A 14493-nucleotide genomic window follows, 5' to 3' on the forward strand; every position below is an offset into this window, starting at 1 on the left:
TGCTTTCATCTAACTAACATCTGTCTGTCACATTCATGTATTTATTTATCTATTTATTATCTATTTATGTAATGTATTTATTGATCCTATATTGATCGACATATTTATTTCTCAAATTTGCACTGAGAAAAAATGTAGATTTTGTTTTTTTTCTACTGTAGTCAATAAAAATAATATTTCTTCCAGCAAATAGACATGTGTTAATTGTTTTTACTCTGGTGGAAAAACATAGTGCGACGTTTTGTGACTCCAAAATAGAAATTTATACACCAGGGGTCTCAGGGTGGGATGAATGATGGAGGCTGTGTGGTAAATCAGTGGCAGACCACTTTCATATTTTTGGGGATGCCAACTGGGTTATCCATATTGGCAAGAGATTGCCGAAGAATTAAGGACCATCGTTGGATGAGAAGTTGAATGTTCTTTTGTCATATTGTACTTGGGCAAACCCTGCACAGTCTCATGAAAACCTTTACAAACTACTTTCGGCCAATAATGACACCTTTGGAGCACACAATAATAATAATAATAATAATAATCATAATAATAATAATAATAATAATAACAATAATAATAATACATTCTATTTGTGTAGCGCTTTTCAAAACACTCAAATACACTTTACAAAAACAGAAAAAACAAGATAAAAACAACATAAGAGCAGCAAAACACAGTTAAGAGAAGGAATTGGGATTGAATGCAACCCTGAACAGGTGGGTTTTGACCAAAGATTTGAAGGAGTTTAAATCTGTACAGTTATGGATGTGTTGAGGGACAGAATTCCAGAGGGAGGGGGCAGCAATGGAGAAGGCTTTGTCCCCCCAGGTTTTGTGCTTGGTCCTGTGTGGGAGAGAGAGGAGATTTGCATCAGAGGAGCAGAGACTGCAGGAGGGGGTGTGATGGTGCAACAGGTCAGGAGGTAAGATGGGGCCTGGTTATGGAGGGCTTTGAAGGTGAGGAGAAGGACTTTGAACTGAATGCGTTGAGGAATTGGGAGCCAGTGGAGGTTCTGGAGGACGGGCCTGATATGGTCGCGGGAGCGGGACTGGATGATGAGAAGGGCAGCAGAATTCTGGATGTATTGTAGTTTGTTGAGGACTTTAGAAGATGAACCATACAGAATGCTATTGCAGTAGTCGATTCTGGATGTTATGAATGCGTGAATCAGAGTTTCTGCAGTGGAGAAGGTGAGTGAGGGGCAGAGCCAAGCTATGTTTTTTAGATGGAAGAAAGCGGTTTTGGTGATATGATTAACGTGCGGTTCAAATGAAAGGTCAAAGTCAAAAGTGACTCCGAGGTTGGATAGATGTGGAGATGGAGAAAGTGTAGAATTTGCAACATTAAGGCTGAAATTATGGATGGTTTTAGTAAGGGAACTGGGGCCGAGTAGGATCATGTCTGATTTGTCACAGTTGAGTTGTAGAAAGTTAGTTTGCATCCAGGATTTTATTTCAGTGAGGCAGTTTTCAAGTGTGGAGCAGATTGTTGTAGTGATGGATTTGGTGGTGATGTAGATCTGGACGTCGTCGGCATAGCAGTGGAAATGGAGGCCATATCAGCGGATGATGTTATCAAGCGGGAGGATATAGAGGATGAAAAGGAGAGGACCAAGCACAGAACCCTGGGGGACGCCTTGGGACAGAGGAGTGGTAGAGGAGGTGCAGTTATTGATATGGATGAATTGCTGTCTGTTGGAGAGATATGATCTGAACCAGGAGATAGCCGTGCCAGTGATGTTGTAACAGGTTTTAAGACGGGAGAGGAGGGTGGAGTGGTTAATCGTGTCGGAGCACTAACGAACTAATGACATCATTGGCCTTGTGAAGACCTCCTCAGAGGTTAAATACCTGGGTTTTTCAACACCAGGTTGTCAGACTAGTTCCAGCCTAGTCAGACAAGCATGAACTGATGAAGCCTCTTGGATAAGAGGTGAAACGTCTTCTAAGACAAAACTAAGTCCAGTTGCGTTCGATTCAATTGCCTTGAGATATATATACTGAGCTGTTTGCTCACGTATTTATTGATCGGTTGATATTCTGCACAACCAGTATCTTTATAAATTAATACATAGTTGATCAACTTCTTATTTTCTACTTATTTATTTATGTATTAATCTATGTAATTTTTACCTTAAAAAAAAAAAACAATAAAAAATACTTTCACCAGCAAAAGGAAATGTGTTTGTTTTTATTCCTGATACATAAAAAAGACACACATATTTAATATAATCAAACAGGATCAAACACTGCTTCTGATGCACACACAGATATCAGATACCACATTAAGATAAAACAGACATCAAACTCAGAGAAGTCATTATGAAATCATACACAACACTTTTTATATTAAAAAATTCTCTTGAAGCACCAAAAATGTCAGCTGAAATCTCAGCTGTCGAGTCTGAACTGTAGAACGGTTCCTTTACACTTCAGTGGACTTCAAATCACATCTGATTAATTCACTCCAGTGTTACTAAATAGCATAAAATCAACAGCCGCGTATCAACCCTGTCGCCAGAAGAAATGTTGGCATGAACCATCTCTGCAACCAAGGATACGTTACTTTTTAAGCCTACGTTACATATGTTAAAACTGTATGTTTCAACCATGTGGTTAATGTGTTGCTAGGTTTAAGCACAAAATCCACTTGGTACGGGTAAGAAGAGGACAATGTTTAGGCTCAAAATACCTGGTGTTGTGACAGTTGGATGTATCACTAGGTGTCGTTAAAAATACCTAGTTCTGGTGCACAAACATAGCTCGAAATGTCTGGATATATCGTTAAAAATACCTGGCATTGTTACTAAAAAATATGGGTGAAAATATCCCAAAATCTTATTAAAAATTTGCGGTTTTGGTGAACAACCACAGCTGAAAATGTCAAGATGTGATGTTGAAATTATTCAATTTTGGTACAACAAACACAGCTGGAAATGTCCCGACGTACCGTTTAAAATACCTGGTTATGGTGCGACAAGCATGACTGGAAATGCCTTGACGTATCATTAAATATACCAGGTATTGTTGGTAAACAATATGGCTGAAAATATCCCAAAATCTCATTAAAAATGTGAAGCTTTGGTGCAACAAACATGGCTGGCAATGTCCTGACGCCTCGTAGAAATACCCATTGTTGGAACAAACGCAGCTGAAAATGTCCCAACGTGTCGTCAAAAATACCATGCGACAAACACTGCTGGAAATGTCCCGACTTCAAATTAAAAATACCTGGCAATGGTGCAACAAACATGGCTGGAAATGTCACAACATCTTGGTAAAAATACCCCGATTTGGCGAAACAACCACAGCTGAAAATGTCAAGATGTGATGTACAAATTACTCAATGTTGGGGCAACAAACGCAGCTGAAATGTCCCAGCGTGTCTTAAAAAATACCTGGTTATAGGGCAACAAACATGAATGGAAATGCCTCGACGTGTTGTTAAAAATACCATGGGTGAAAATGTTCCAACATGTTAAAAAAAAGCCGGTGTTGGTGCATCAAACACAGCTGAAAATGTCCCGATGTCTTGTTAAAAAGACCTGGTTTTAGTGCAACAAACATGGCTAGAAATGTCCTGACTTCAAATTAAAAAGACCTGGTTTTGGTGCAACAAACATGGCTGGAAATGTCCTGACTTCAAATTAAAAAGACCTGGTTTTGGTGCAACAAACATGGCTGGAAATGTCCTGACTTCAAATTAAAAATACTTGGCAATGGTGCAACAAACATGGCTGGAAATGTCACAACATCTTGGTAAAACATGTTAAAAAAACATGTTAAAAAAAAGCCAGTGTTGGTGCATCAAACGCAGCTGAAAATGTCCCGATGTCTTGTTAAAAAGACCCGGTTTTAGTGCAACAAACATGGCTAGAAATGTCCTGATTTCAAATTAAAAAGACCCGGTTTTGGTGCAACAAACATGGCTAGAAATGTCCTGACTTCAAATTAAAAAGACCCGGTTTTAGTACAACAAACATGGCTAGAAATGTCCTGACTTCAAATTAAAAAGACCCGGTTTTGGTGCAACAAACATGGCTGGAAATGTCACAATGTCTTAGTAAAATATGTTAGAAAAACATGTTTAAAAAAAAGCCGGTGTCGGTGCATCAAACATGGCTGAAAATGTCATGACGCACCAATAAAAATACCAACTTTTGGTGCAACAAACATGGCTGGAAATGTCCCAACGTCTTGTTAAAAAGACCCGGTTTTGGTGCAACAAACATGGCTAGAAATGTTCTGCCTTCCGTTAAAAATAGTTCGTTTTCTTTATATCAAACATCTCATTAAAATTACCTGGTTTTGGTGCATCAAACATGCATGAAAATGTCCCAATGCATGAATAAAAATACCTGGTTTTGGTGCAACAAACGTCTGGAAACGACAAAGACAGCTGGTCATGTCAAGATGTAATGATAAAATTAATCAATTTTGGTGCAACAAACACAGCTGGAAATGTCCCAATGTGTTGTAAAAAAAAATGAGTTTTGTTGTTTGTTGGTCTCGAACAGCCTTCTCACTGAGGTGTCTCATGGAGGCCTCATGCCATCCGCCATCCCCTCCTCCTCCAGATGAGACACTTATCTCATATAGACACAATCTGGACCACATCACTTAAGAGATATTAATCTAATGTGTATTAAATGTGGCAGTGTAACATATACATGGTTTTCAGAGATGCACAATGTCAACATTTTATTCTGGAGAACGGGCTGCGTATGTAGCAAGCATTTTAGAAGTAACATGTTGCACATTTATAAACAAACACTGTACTAGAGGAAAATGAGACATCTCCACATCTGAGCAGGGCCCACTGAGGACTCCTAACAACACATGATATGTACTTTTAAAACCAAGACCTCGTGTGTGGCTGTCTTACTCCCACGGGGCCTCAGCTACTTCAGCCTCGGCGTACACAGAGAGTTCCTCATACAGACCTCCTCCACACGTCTCAATCGCCAAACCCTGAAAGATGGAAATAAGTTTTTTTGCATAGTCAGTGATTCAGGCAGAAGACAAAGATATGCAGCTGCTAAATGTCACAGCAGAGCAACTGATATTTAAATATCTTTCATATAATTTGTAATGACACTCCTGACTCTTATATCACTTGAAAAATGCAGTTTCAAAATGGCCTACAAAGAGGCTGTGCTCACAATTAACTAATTATCATACCTAAGTACAATAAACCCATTTTATTTGGCTCCAACTTTCCAGTAATGTAGCATTTTGTCATTTAAAAAAACACATCAGATATTTTCTTTCTTTATTCTAGATACTTTGAATTATATTTTTTTACAGTACAGGTAATGCATTTAGGCTATGCCCTTTCTCTTGTTTTGTTTTTCTTCCTTGTACGGTAATGTAAAGCACTCTGAGCAGCAATTTTTATATGAAAGATGCTACATAAAAATTCTTCTTCTATGGTTTTTACAGATTTAAAGCAATTAAAATCTATGTCCACCCCACAAATGCTGTTTTCCAAAGTTATGGTGACATTATTCTTAGTGTATAGTGGTTGCATGATGTTTTAAACTGTATATTTTTAATAACATCTTAGATCTACATGTAAAAGCCCAACTAGGGACAAGAGATGAAAATTAGCATCAGCTCTAAACTCTGCTCTGAAATGTGTTAAACTGCATTGTTCCTTTCATATAAAAAAATAGGCTAAAAAATAAATTCAATTTAAAAAAAGCAAACAAAAGTTCAGCAAACTTGTGGTTCCTCCAAAGAGCATAAGCTGTGTTCATATTCATAAATGAAAAAAAAAAACTGAGAGCTGCACTGACAGAACAAGATAAAATTGTGGTTATGAGCTTAGCGATGCGAGGCGACTGTGTGTCTCCTGGTGTTTGTTGCATGTGTAAAAACACAGCTGTGTCTTCACAAATACAACAACCACTTAAAACAAAAAGTACCTCATCTTTTACAGTGGTGGAATGTGACGAAGCACTAAGTATTTACTCAAGTACTGTACTCGAGTACAAATTTAAGGCACTTTTTTTTGTTAATTATTACTTTATACTTCTACTCCACATTTGTCTCACAGCTTTAATCACTTTGCAGATTCAGGCTGTCTACAGGTATCAGACAGTTAAAGTTAATGCTTTTTAAGACCCGTTCAAGACGCCTTTTAACTAAATTTAGGACATATTTTTGGATAAATCAGGTTTTACTTCATTAAGCATCGCAGGTTACCATTACAGGCAAGTAGCTTATATGTGATCTTATACAGAGGTAAGTTTTATGTGGGAATATGGTGATTAGAGTGAGTTAAGTTAATCTACATTTTTCCAACAGGTAAGTGCAAGTATGAGGCAACATGGCAGTATTATAGTTCTTTTTGTTTGTTTTTTAAAGATTTGTAACATTATAAATGTGGACTTTAACATAGGAAGGCTTTACTCATTTTCACAGAAATAAATTTAAAATTGGATAAATGACATTAGATTAAATGTCTGTAGCAGACCTCACAAATTCAAACTGAAGACTATTCAATGACTTTTAAGGCCTTATTGTTGTAACATTTACAACACTTTAAGACTTTTTAAGGACCCGTAGACACCCCTAGATTACAAATGTCCATCCCCTTCCTGTCCAGTGAAAACCATGTATCTCCAGATGTGTTAATTGTGAACGTCTGTGATAAAAATGAAAAAAATAAAAAGATGAAAACAGGGTGCTGAGCTCCTCTGCCCTCTCAGATACTCAGACCAGTTGCCTCACGAAAGCTTTGGAACAGCTTTACCTTTTCAATTAAGAGCTCCCCTTGTGTAGACATGTTTAAATCTAGACTGAAGATCCAAGTGTTTGATAAAAAGTTGACTTTTTAGACATATGTGGTTCTCAAACAGAACAGACAGCGCGATGATCTTATAGAATCTGATGCATTGCTGTAGATTAAACTACCCAACAGCACATAAAGGAGTTAAAATGAGCTCAACCTTAAACATCTACATCTAATAGTACAACATACACATTAATGCAATAGTGATATTAATCCAGAAGCATCATATATAATAGTAATAATAATAGTGCTTTTACTTAAGTGAAGTTTTAAATGCAGTACTTTCACTTGTAACGTGTCCACAGTGTGGTATTAGCACTTTTACTTAAGTAAAGCATCTGAATATTACTTCTACCACTATCTGTGGTATATTGATTAATATTACTGTAAGAAAAAAGAAGACACTTTAACAAACCTCGTAGATGTGATCAGTTTCAGGCTCCTCATATATGCTGTCTCTCTTTTCCCACTGTTCATAAAAAGGAGAAATGAAAAGGAGAAAAGTTAAAGCAGTTACAGAGTTAGTACCAACTACTGATAAATACACTGTATACTGTACAATACACTAAAAGCGAACAATGATAAACTGACTGGCTGACTTGAAGTGTGATGTTCATGTTCAAGAGGACAAGACCTATTGATAACAATGGCTACACTATTTTAATTTTAATTATTTTAATAACACCTGTTACACTGGCATACCCTTGCATCATATACTCACATGATGATAACTGTAAAAAGAAAATGATACACCCTTTTAAAATTAGAGAAAGGACAAGAAAGTGCATCGAAGTAGGCTACAGTAGCAATTGTAGTGACATTTAAGCAAACTGTTGAAGAGCTGTTGGTAGAAGCTGCACTGGAGCGCTTCCTTCACAGGGTCTAGTAAAAAAAAAAGGGCTTTCAGAAGTTCATACATGGAACTAACTTGGGTAAGTGTTATCTTTCAGCTTGAGCAGCTCTGTTAGCTTATCAACACTGATGCAAATTAAAGGCAGCTTTATACATTGTGCGGTGGGGTTTCTGTGAAGTGCTGTGAAGTTTAGTTGAACACACATTAAACACACATTAAACATGGCTTAATAGAGACAATTTCAAACACAAGTACACAAATCAGCTTCACTATAACTCGCAGCATTCACAGACAAACACTTGTCTTTATCTGGACACATTTTCCCCACAAATACAACATGCTAACGTTATTAGCACAAGCCTATGGCATTTTACATTGTATAAATTAGCCTAGCAGCTAGTGGATATTTTCTCCGCTCATATGAGGCCAGTGACTAAGTGTAAAAACAAATGTCATAAAAAGTTCATAATAAAGTCATAATATAGTATGTCAAAAAAAAAAATCATAATGGGGTAAGTAGGAGGCGGTTGTGGCTCAGAGGTAGAGTGGGTCTTCCACCTATTGGAAGATCGGTGGTTTGATCCCCAGCTCCTTTGGCCCACGTTTTTGGTTTTTTTTTTTAAAGATTTTTTTTGGGGCATTTTGCCTTTAATGGACAGGTAAGCATGAAGGGCGGAGAGAGAGAGAGAGAGAGGGGGATGACATGCAGCAAAGGGACACAGGCTGGATTTGAACCCAGGCTGCTGCGGCAACAGCCTTGTACATGGGGTGCCTGCTCTACCCACTAAGCCACCAACACCCCCTCAGGCCCACATTTTGAAGTATCCTGGGGCAAGATACTGAGCCCCAGATTGCTCCTGATTGTGTGTGAGCATGTAAACGGTTACTGAGTAGCGTGTGGCACCTTGTATGGTAGCCTCGGCCACCAGTGTGTGAATGTGCATGTGAATGGGTGAATGTGACATGTAGTGTACACAGAGTTTTGAGTGGTCGGCAGACCAGAGAAGCGCTATACAGTACAAGTGCAGTCCATTTACCATTAAGTTATAAAAAAGTCTTATGCTGTGTCTCAAATCGCGTACTTCTGTACTTACACTTAATATTTTGAGTGCATAAGTGCGTTCACACTGAGAAGTATGGAAAAATGCAGTGCACTATGAGTACCCGGATGGTGCACTCAAAACGGTCAAGAAGTTGAGTGTGGAACTATGGACGCTTCGCGCCCTCAAGATGTTGTCAGGTATATGCCAGCAGTATGTTTATTGGGTTAATTTAGCAGTCTGTAATGATTTGGTACCGCGAACGATAACGCAAATGCTAATGCTAGTTTGCTAACTAGCTAATTTGCGGTAATCATTTCTGGTGAGTGCACAACGGCTGTGTTTGGTTTGAGACAACACTACCCTGTCGAGATTCGCGCACTACGCCAATGAGTACATAGTGCACATAGTATACTACATGGAAGTGTACTAACGGAAGTATGTGATTTGAGACACACCTATAGTGTATGACATTTTCCTGTACGGCCCTAAATCACACGCTGGCTCTCTAACATGGCACTCAGTCATCAAAACTTTGAAAACCCCTGATCAAAGATATTTGTTTAAAAATGTTAGAAAATGGTTGGAATTCCCCCCAGACCCCCCTGGAGGACTGGGTCGCAAAAGGTGTTGATTTTAAAAATGACATGTCCTGATATTTATTGACAACATTGTTGTTTTGTGCAGTAGGACACACAAACGAAAAACAACTTTAAATATCCTACAGTTGTTGAAAAAATTTGTTGATCCGCAGAAAACGGACTGACAACAATTTGGATATCTGATTAAGGCTGCAACTAATGATTATTTTAATTATATATTCATCTGCCAGTTGTTCACGATTAATTGATTATTTGTTGTGTCTATAAACTGTGAAAAATTGTGAAAAATGCTCCTCACAGTTTTCCAGAAATTGCTTCGTTACTGTTTTCTCAAACCAGAGGACTTGTTGCTTTTCTTCATTTTATGAAACTGTAAATTGAATGTTTTGGCCTTTTGGACTGTTGGTGAAACAAAACAAGCAATGTTAAGACGTCACTTTGGCCTTTAGGAACTTGTTTATGATTAAAAGCTAATCTTTATCAACAAATGTATGAACATAATCATTAGTTGGATTAGCTGCAGGTAGGCCTTTGTTTTGGCTGTGACCTGGAAACATGTTTAAAGTGTTGGATATCTGTTTTATTCTAAAGAGCTTAAGTTCCATCAAAAGTATGTCTCATCTATTCCATCTAATTCAGCTAAACTCAGCAGTGCACTCTGGTGATCACAGATTTATTTTGGTGGCCTTGTTCCTCACCAAACGTTGTTTGCGTAGCAGTAGAGCAGCAACACACACAGCCAACACCAGGCCCTGGAGAATGATGAGCCCATCCTTCATCCTGGTCCTGTGCAGAGCCTCTTTCTCATTAAGGGGTCCTGTGAGAGGAAAGGTGTGACCTGAAACAGACCTCTGTAAATCATCTTTGCATAATGTGTCTGTGTGTCTGCACGAGATATTTGTTGTCCCAGCCACTTACTGGCAACTTGAACCGCAGTCCCAGGTCCCCATTTATTGTTCATCTTGCAGAAGTACACTCCGCTGTCCTTTATGTTCACCTTATGGAGTTGGAGGATGGCCATTTGATTCACACTGGTGTTAGTATAGCGAATCTTATTGTTTTCTGCCGTTAACTTGTTTTTTTTTTCAAGCTCGTCATACTTATCAGCCTTGTACCACTCTACGCTGACTGACTGAGCAATCCCAAAGGTGTACACACAGTAAATGCCCAAGTTGCGTCCGACTGGCACACCATAGAACCGGGGCTTCTGGATGATAATTTCCGCAGAGTCTGAGGCCACTGAGCAGACAAAAGAAGGTTGAGGGACATTGTGACACAGTTACAGCAGCAGTGTAGGTTCAAGTCTCAAGCAAGTCCCAAGTTAGTTGTGGTGAGAATCAAACAAGTCAAGTCCCTGCTATAAGTCAAGCAATTTAAGTTGAGTCATTGCTCAGGTCAAGCAAGTCACAAGTCAAGTCATATGTCACATACAGCAAACATCTCCTCACGATCCGCTAGCTACATGTCCTCTGAATATGCTGTGAAAAAGTCCGGCCTCTGTAGGCAGCCCTGGCTCCGCAAATGGCAACAACATTTGGGTTCAGGCTGCACCAACCAGCCAGCGCGAGACCAGCGAAAGCAAGCACACACACATGAACGCGGTGCCCATGTCTCACGGTCTCGCGCAAGCGCCCACACGTGAATGCGGTGCACAGACAGGCAGTCAGAGCTACAGGCTACAGTGAGGGTAAAAACAGAGTTCAAATGACGTTTTTCCAAACAACTTTTTATGTCGGGGCTTCAGGACACTTGGATCACTACGGACGAGCAGTATGGAGATATTGATATACACTTAGCGTGCCTTTAATATTGAATTAAAGCCAAGTCCTTTCGAGTCATCTGTCTCAAGTCAAAGTCAAGTCTCAAGTCATGAATACAAAGTCAAAGTCAAGTCGAGTCTTTTATCAACGTTAGTCAAGCAAGTCTCAAGTCATCATATTTGCGACTCGAGTCTGACTCGAGTCAAGTCATGTGACTCGAGTCCCCCATCTCTGGTAATAACAAAGTCAAAGATGCTTTACATAGAACAGTGTAAAAAACAGTATTCACAAGGTATGTATTCTAACTCTTTAATGCATTGATTAATCCAACCTAAAGCTGCATCACTGTACACATTAAAGTTGTGGTGATTTTGTTGTTTAAGTCTATTTAAGTCTGTATGTGATGGTTTGTTTTTAATGTTTACTCCATTATCTTTCTCATATATGCAGTATATTAAAATAATAAGTCTTTGTCTCAGAGGACAACTTCCTCTTTCCCGCCAGATGGCCAGGAAGTATTGGTACTGTGGAGTCAAAAATAACATGCAAAACACTTGTATGCATTGTATCCGTGGTTAAACAGTCATAAAAAGTACTATTAAATAACTACGAAAAGCATTACCAAACAATTAGGTTAATTTAAGTGCTGCACTAACATTCAGCGTTTCACAAATGTTAATATAAACACCAAGACTGTTGTTGTTTTTTGCATCATTCTCATTTTTCAGTCACTTATCAAATTGATCATATTGCATTAAGAGTTTATATTTACCTGAGATACTGATCAAAGCGAGTCCACAGCATCCAGCCAGTAACCAGCGCATGATGACATGCAGAAGAAGAAAAAAGCTATTTCAAATGCTGTCGTCCAAACGTTCGTCTACGTCTCTCTGCAGGCATGAAGGTGTTGTGAACCAGAGAAGAAGTGTCTGCACCAGTGAGTGTGCTGTCTGTCACCACACAGGCAAATAAGGGGAAAAGCACTGTAACGTTGAAACCAAAATAACTCTGAACAGCCCACACTTTTAACATTAAATTCCTGTTTCATTCACGTTGTGTGCCATTTTTAGGGACTAATGACGCAGTGTTGTTCACCTGAACATTTGCGGGGTGAAAGATACATCTGGAGGCTTTTGAGACGATTTGCGGGAAAACAACAAACACTCATGTGATACCAAATTGTTAACAGAACTAGGGCTTGGTTTTGTTTGACATTTTTCGATACTCATACCAAATCAATAGCTCAGTTTCAGTATCAATACTTTTTTTTGTGGTGCCTTTCTTTTCATTTAGAAAAGCAGCAAACGTTCTCAAATGTTAAATGTTGTAATACAAGCTGTCTGACGAGACTTTAAAATAAAATGGATATTTAAGTTTCTAACATGACATAGTGTTTGAGTTGACTTTGTCATCAGGAGCTGAAGAGGATGGTGGATGGTGTGTCACCAAGGCAAAATGCCTGCCAAGCTTCAGCCCACTATTTGAGACAAACAAGCAACGAAACCGGTCATGATTTGGCAAGCCATTGTTGTGTTTCCAGCAGGTTTTTAGGCCCGAAAAGTGAGACATCGCTGCTTTTTGTTTCCTAACCATAAACATGGGTGGATTATGAGACAATGGACCCCTGGGCACAGATGTGTGAAGGGTCCACCACCTCTCCTACACAGGAGAAAGACACCCAGACTTTGTGGTGGTTTTGCATCTCTTTTCACTCATTGGGCATCATTGTCTCTTTTTGTGGTCATCTTGTAGTCGTATTTTTGTCTCTTTGTGGCTGTTTTGCCCAGTTTTGTAGTTTTTGTGTCTCTTGGCAGTTCCTTTTAATCCCTTCGTGGCATTTAATGTCTCTTTTTGGTCATTTTGAGTCTCTTCCTGGTCAGTATGTGTTAATTTGACATTTAACTTTTTGCAAGTGAAGGCCAGAGGGGACCCTCCTGACACTTGGATCCCTGGGCCTGTGCCGATAGGCCCTTTCAGTATTCCATCCATGACCATAAGCAGCCTAAATCTAACCACACGCTAACCACAGCGTTGTTGAAATGTGAAGTTTCAACATATCCCCTACATAATACAAGCAACTATAACATATCTGTAGTTTGCAGAAACATACAATGCTACAATGTTCATACAATTTTTTCTGGCAATTGAGATACAGCATAAATTGAACAGACTATATCTTGAGGTGTCGAACAAAACAATGTGAAAAGGAAAAATAATGCCAAAGACAACACCTTCTATTCTTGGATCAATTAATGGATGCACAAGGATGCAATTTTAATTAGTATGGTAGTCACAGAGCACACACAAAAGCAAGGACAGTTCGTTTACTGGTCCATCTACGTCCCAACCCTCACCTATGGTCATGAACTCTGGGTAGTGACCGAAAGAATGAGATTGCAGATACAAGCGGTGGAAATGAGTTTCCTCCGTGGGGTGTCTGGGCTCAGCCTTAGAGATAGGGTGAGGAGCTCGGACATCTGGAGGGAGCTTGGAGTAGAGCAGCCGCTCCTTCGTGTCGAAAAGGGGTCAGTTGAGGTGACTTGGGCATCTGATCAGGATCCTCCGGGGCGCCTCCCACTGGAGGTGTTCCGGGCACGTCCCACTGGTAGGAGGCCCCGAGGCAGACCCAGAACATGCTGGAGGGATTACGCCTCGGGGTCCCCCAGGAGGAGCTGGAAAGTGTTGCTGGGGAGAGGGATGTCTGGGGTGCTTTGCTTGGCCTGCTGCCCCCACGACCCGGCCCCGGATAAGCGGATGAAAATGGTTGGATGGATGGATACTTCAGAGTGAATTTTCTTGTCTTAATAACTTTATCATTTTGTTTGTGAACGTGTGTTGAGCCATGCTAGCAGCCAGCAGCTTGAGAGTGTCTGTGTGTCATCCAATCGGTCTGTCAATCCAACACTTTGGCGTGTAGGACGTAGGGGCATCTCTTGGCAGAAATGGTGTATAAAATTCTGAACTATGCTTTCAATAGCATATAATTACCTTTAGATAATAATCCTTGTGTTTTATTACCTTAGAATGAGCTGTTTATATCTATGTACGTAGCCGGTCCTCTTCCAAGAAGTCTGCCATGTTGTTCTACAGTAGCCCAGAACAGACAAATCAAACACTGGCTCAGGGCCATTCGCACTTTCGTGTTGACCACCATAGTTCTTCTACATGCTTAGCACCAAGACAAGTTTGAGTTCTGCAACCTCACCACTATATGCCACTAAATCCTACACACTGGTCCTTTAAATATCTCAACAACTATTGGATGATTGCAGTGAATTTTGTTTAGACATTCATGGTCCCCAGATAATTTTTCCTATTTTTTGCTAATTCTATAAAATATCCAACACATTCTCACTTTGACCTTGTCACATATCACCGTTTGGTGTTATTGAGATATGTCGTGCAAGGTACCCTGGGTGTGTTGACATTCTGGGATGCAGTGTCAA

At 39.6% G+C, this 14493-nt stretch overlaps 1 protein-coding gene across 4 annotated transcripts; it reads right to left on the bottom strand.

Annotated features, from left to right (window-relative positions):
* Nucleotides 1-2171: 2171 nt before the first annotated feature.
* Nucleotides 2172-11967, bottom strand: cd79b (CD79b molecule, immunoglobulin-associated beta). 4 transcript variants are annotated; one of them, XR_007570959.1, is made up of 6 exons: nt 11820-11967; nt 10206-10526; nt 9986-10125; nt 7208-7261; nt 3902-4967; nt 2172-3597 (listed from the first exon to the last, which is right to left on the bottom strand). XR_007570959.1 is itself a non-coding variant. In XM_050060853.1 (5 exons), exons 1-5 carry the CDS (start codon nt 11869-11871, stop codon nt 4878-4880), a joined length of 636 nt encoding a protein of 211 aa, XP_049916810.1. In that variant the 5' UTR covers nt 11872-11967; the 3' UTR covers nt 2172-4877. The 4 variants fall into 4 exon arrangements, 2 of the variants coding, with proteins under 2 accessions (XP_049916810.1, XP_049916809.1); XR_007570958.1 differs by having other exon boundaries at nt 2172-3653; XM_050060853.1 differs by having other exon boundaries at nt 2172-4967; nt 9986-10104.
* Nucleotides 11968-14493: the final 2526 nt, after the last annotated feature.

This window comes from Epinephelus moara, chromosome 13 (assembly GCF_006386435.1).
Source record: "Epinephelus moara isolate mb chromosome 13, YSFRI_EMoa_1.0, whole genome shotgun sequence".
Classification (NCBI taxonomy): domain Eukaryota; kingdom Metazoa; phylum Chordata; class Actinopteri; order Perciformes; family Serranidae; genus Epinephelus; species Epinephelus moara.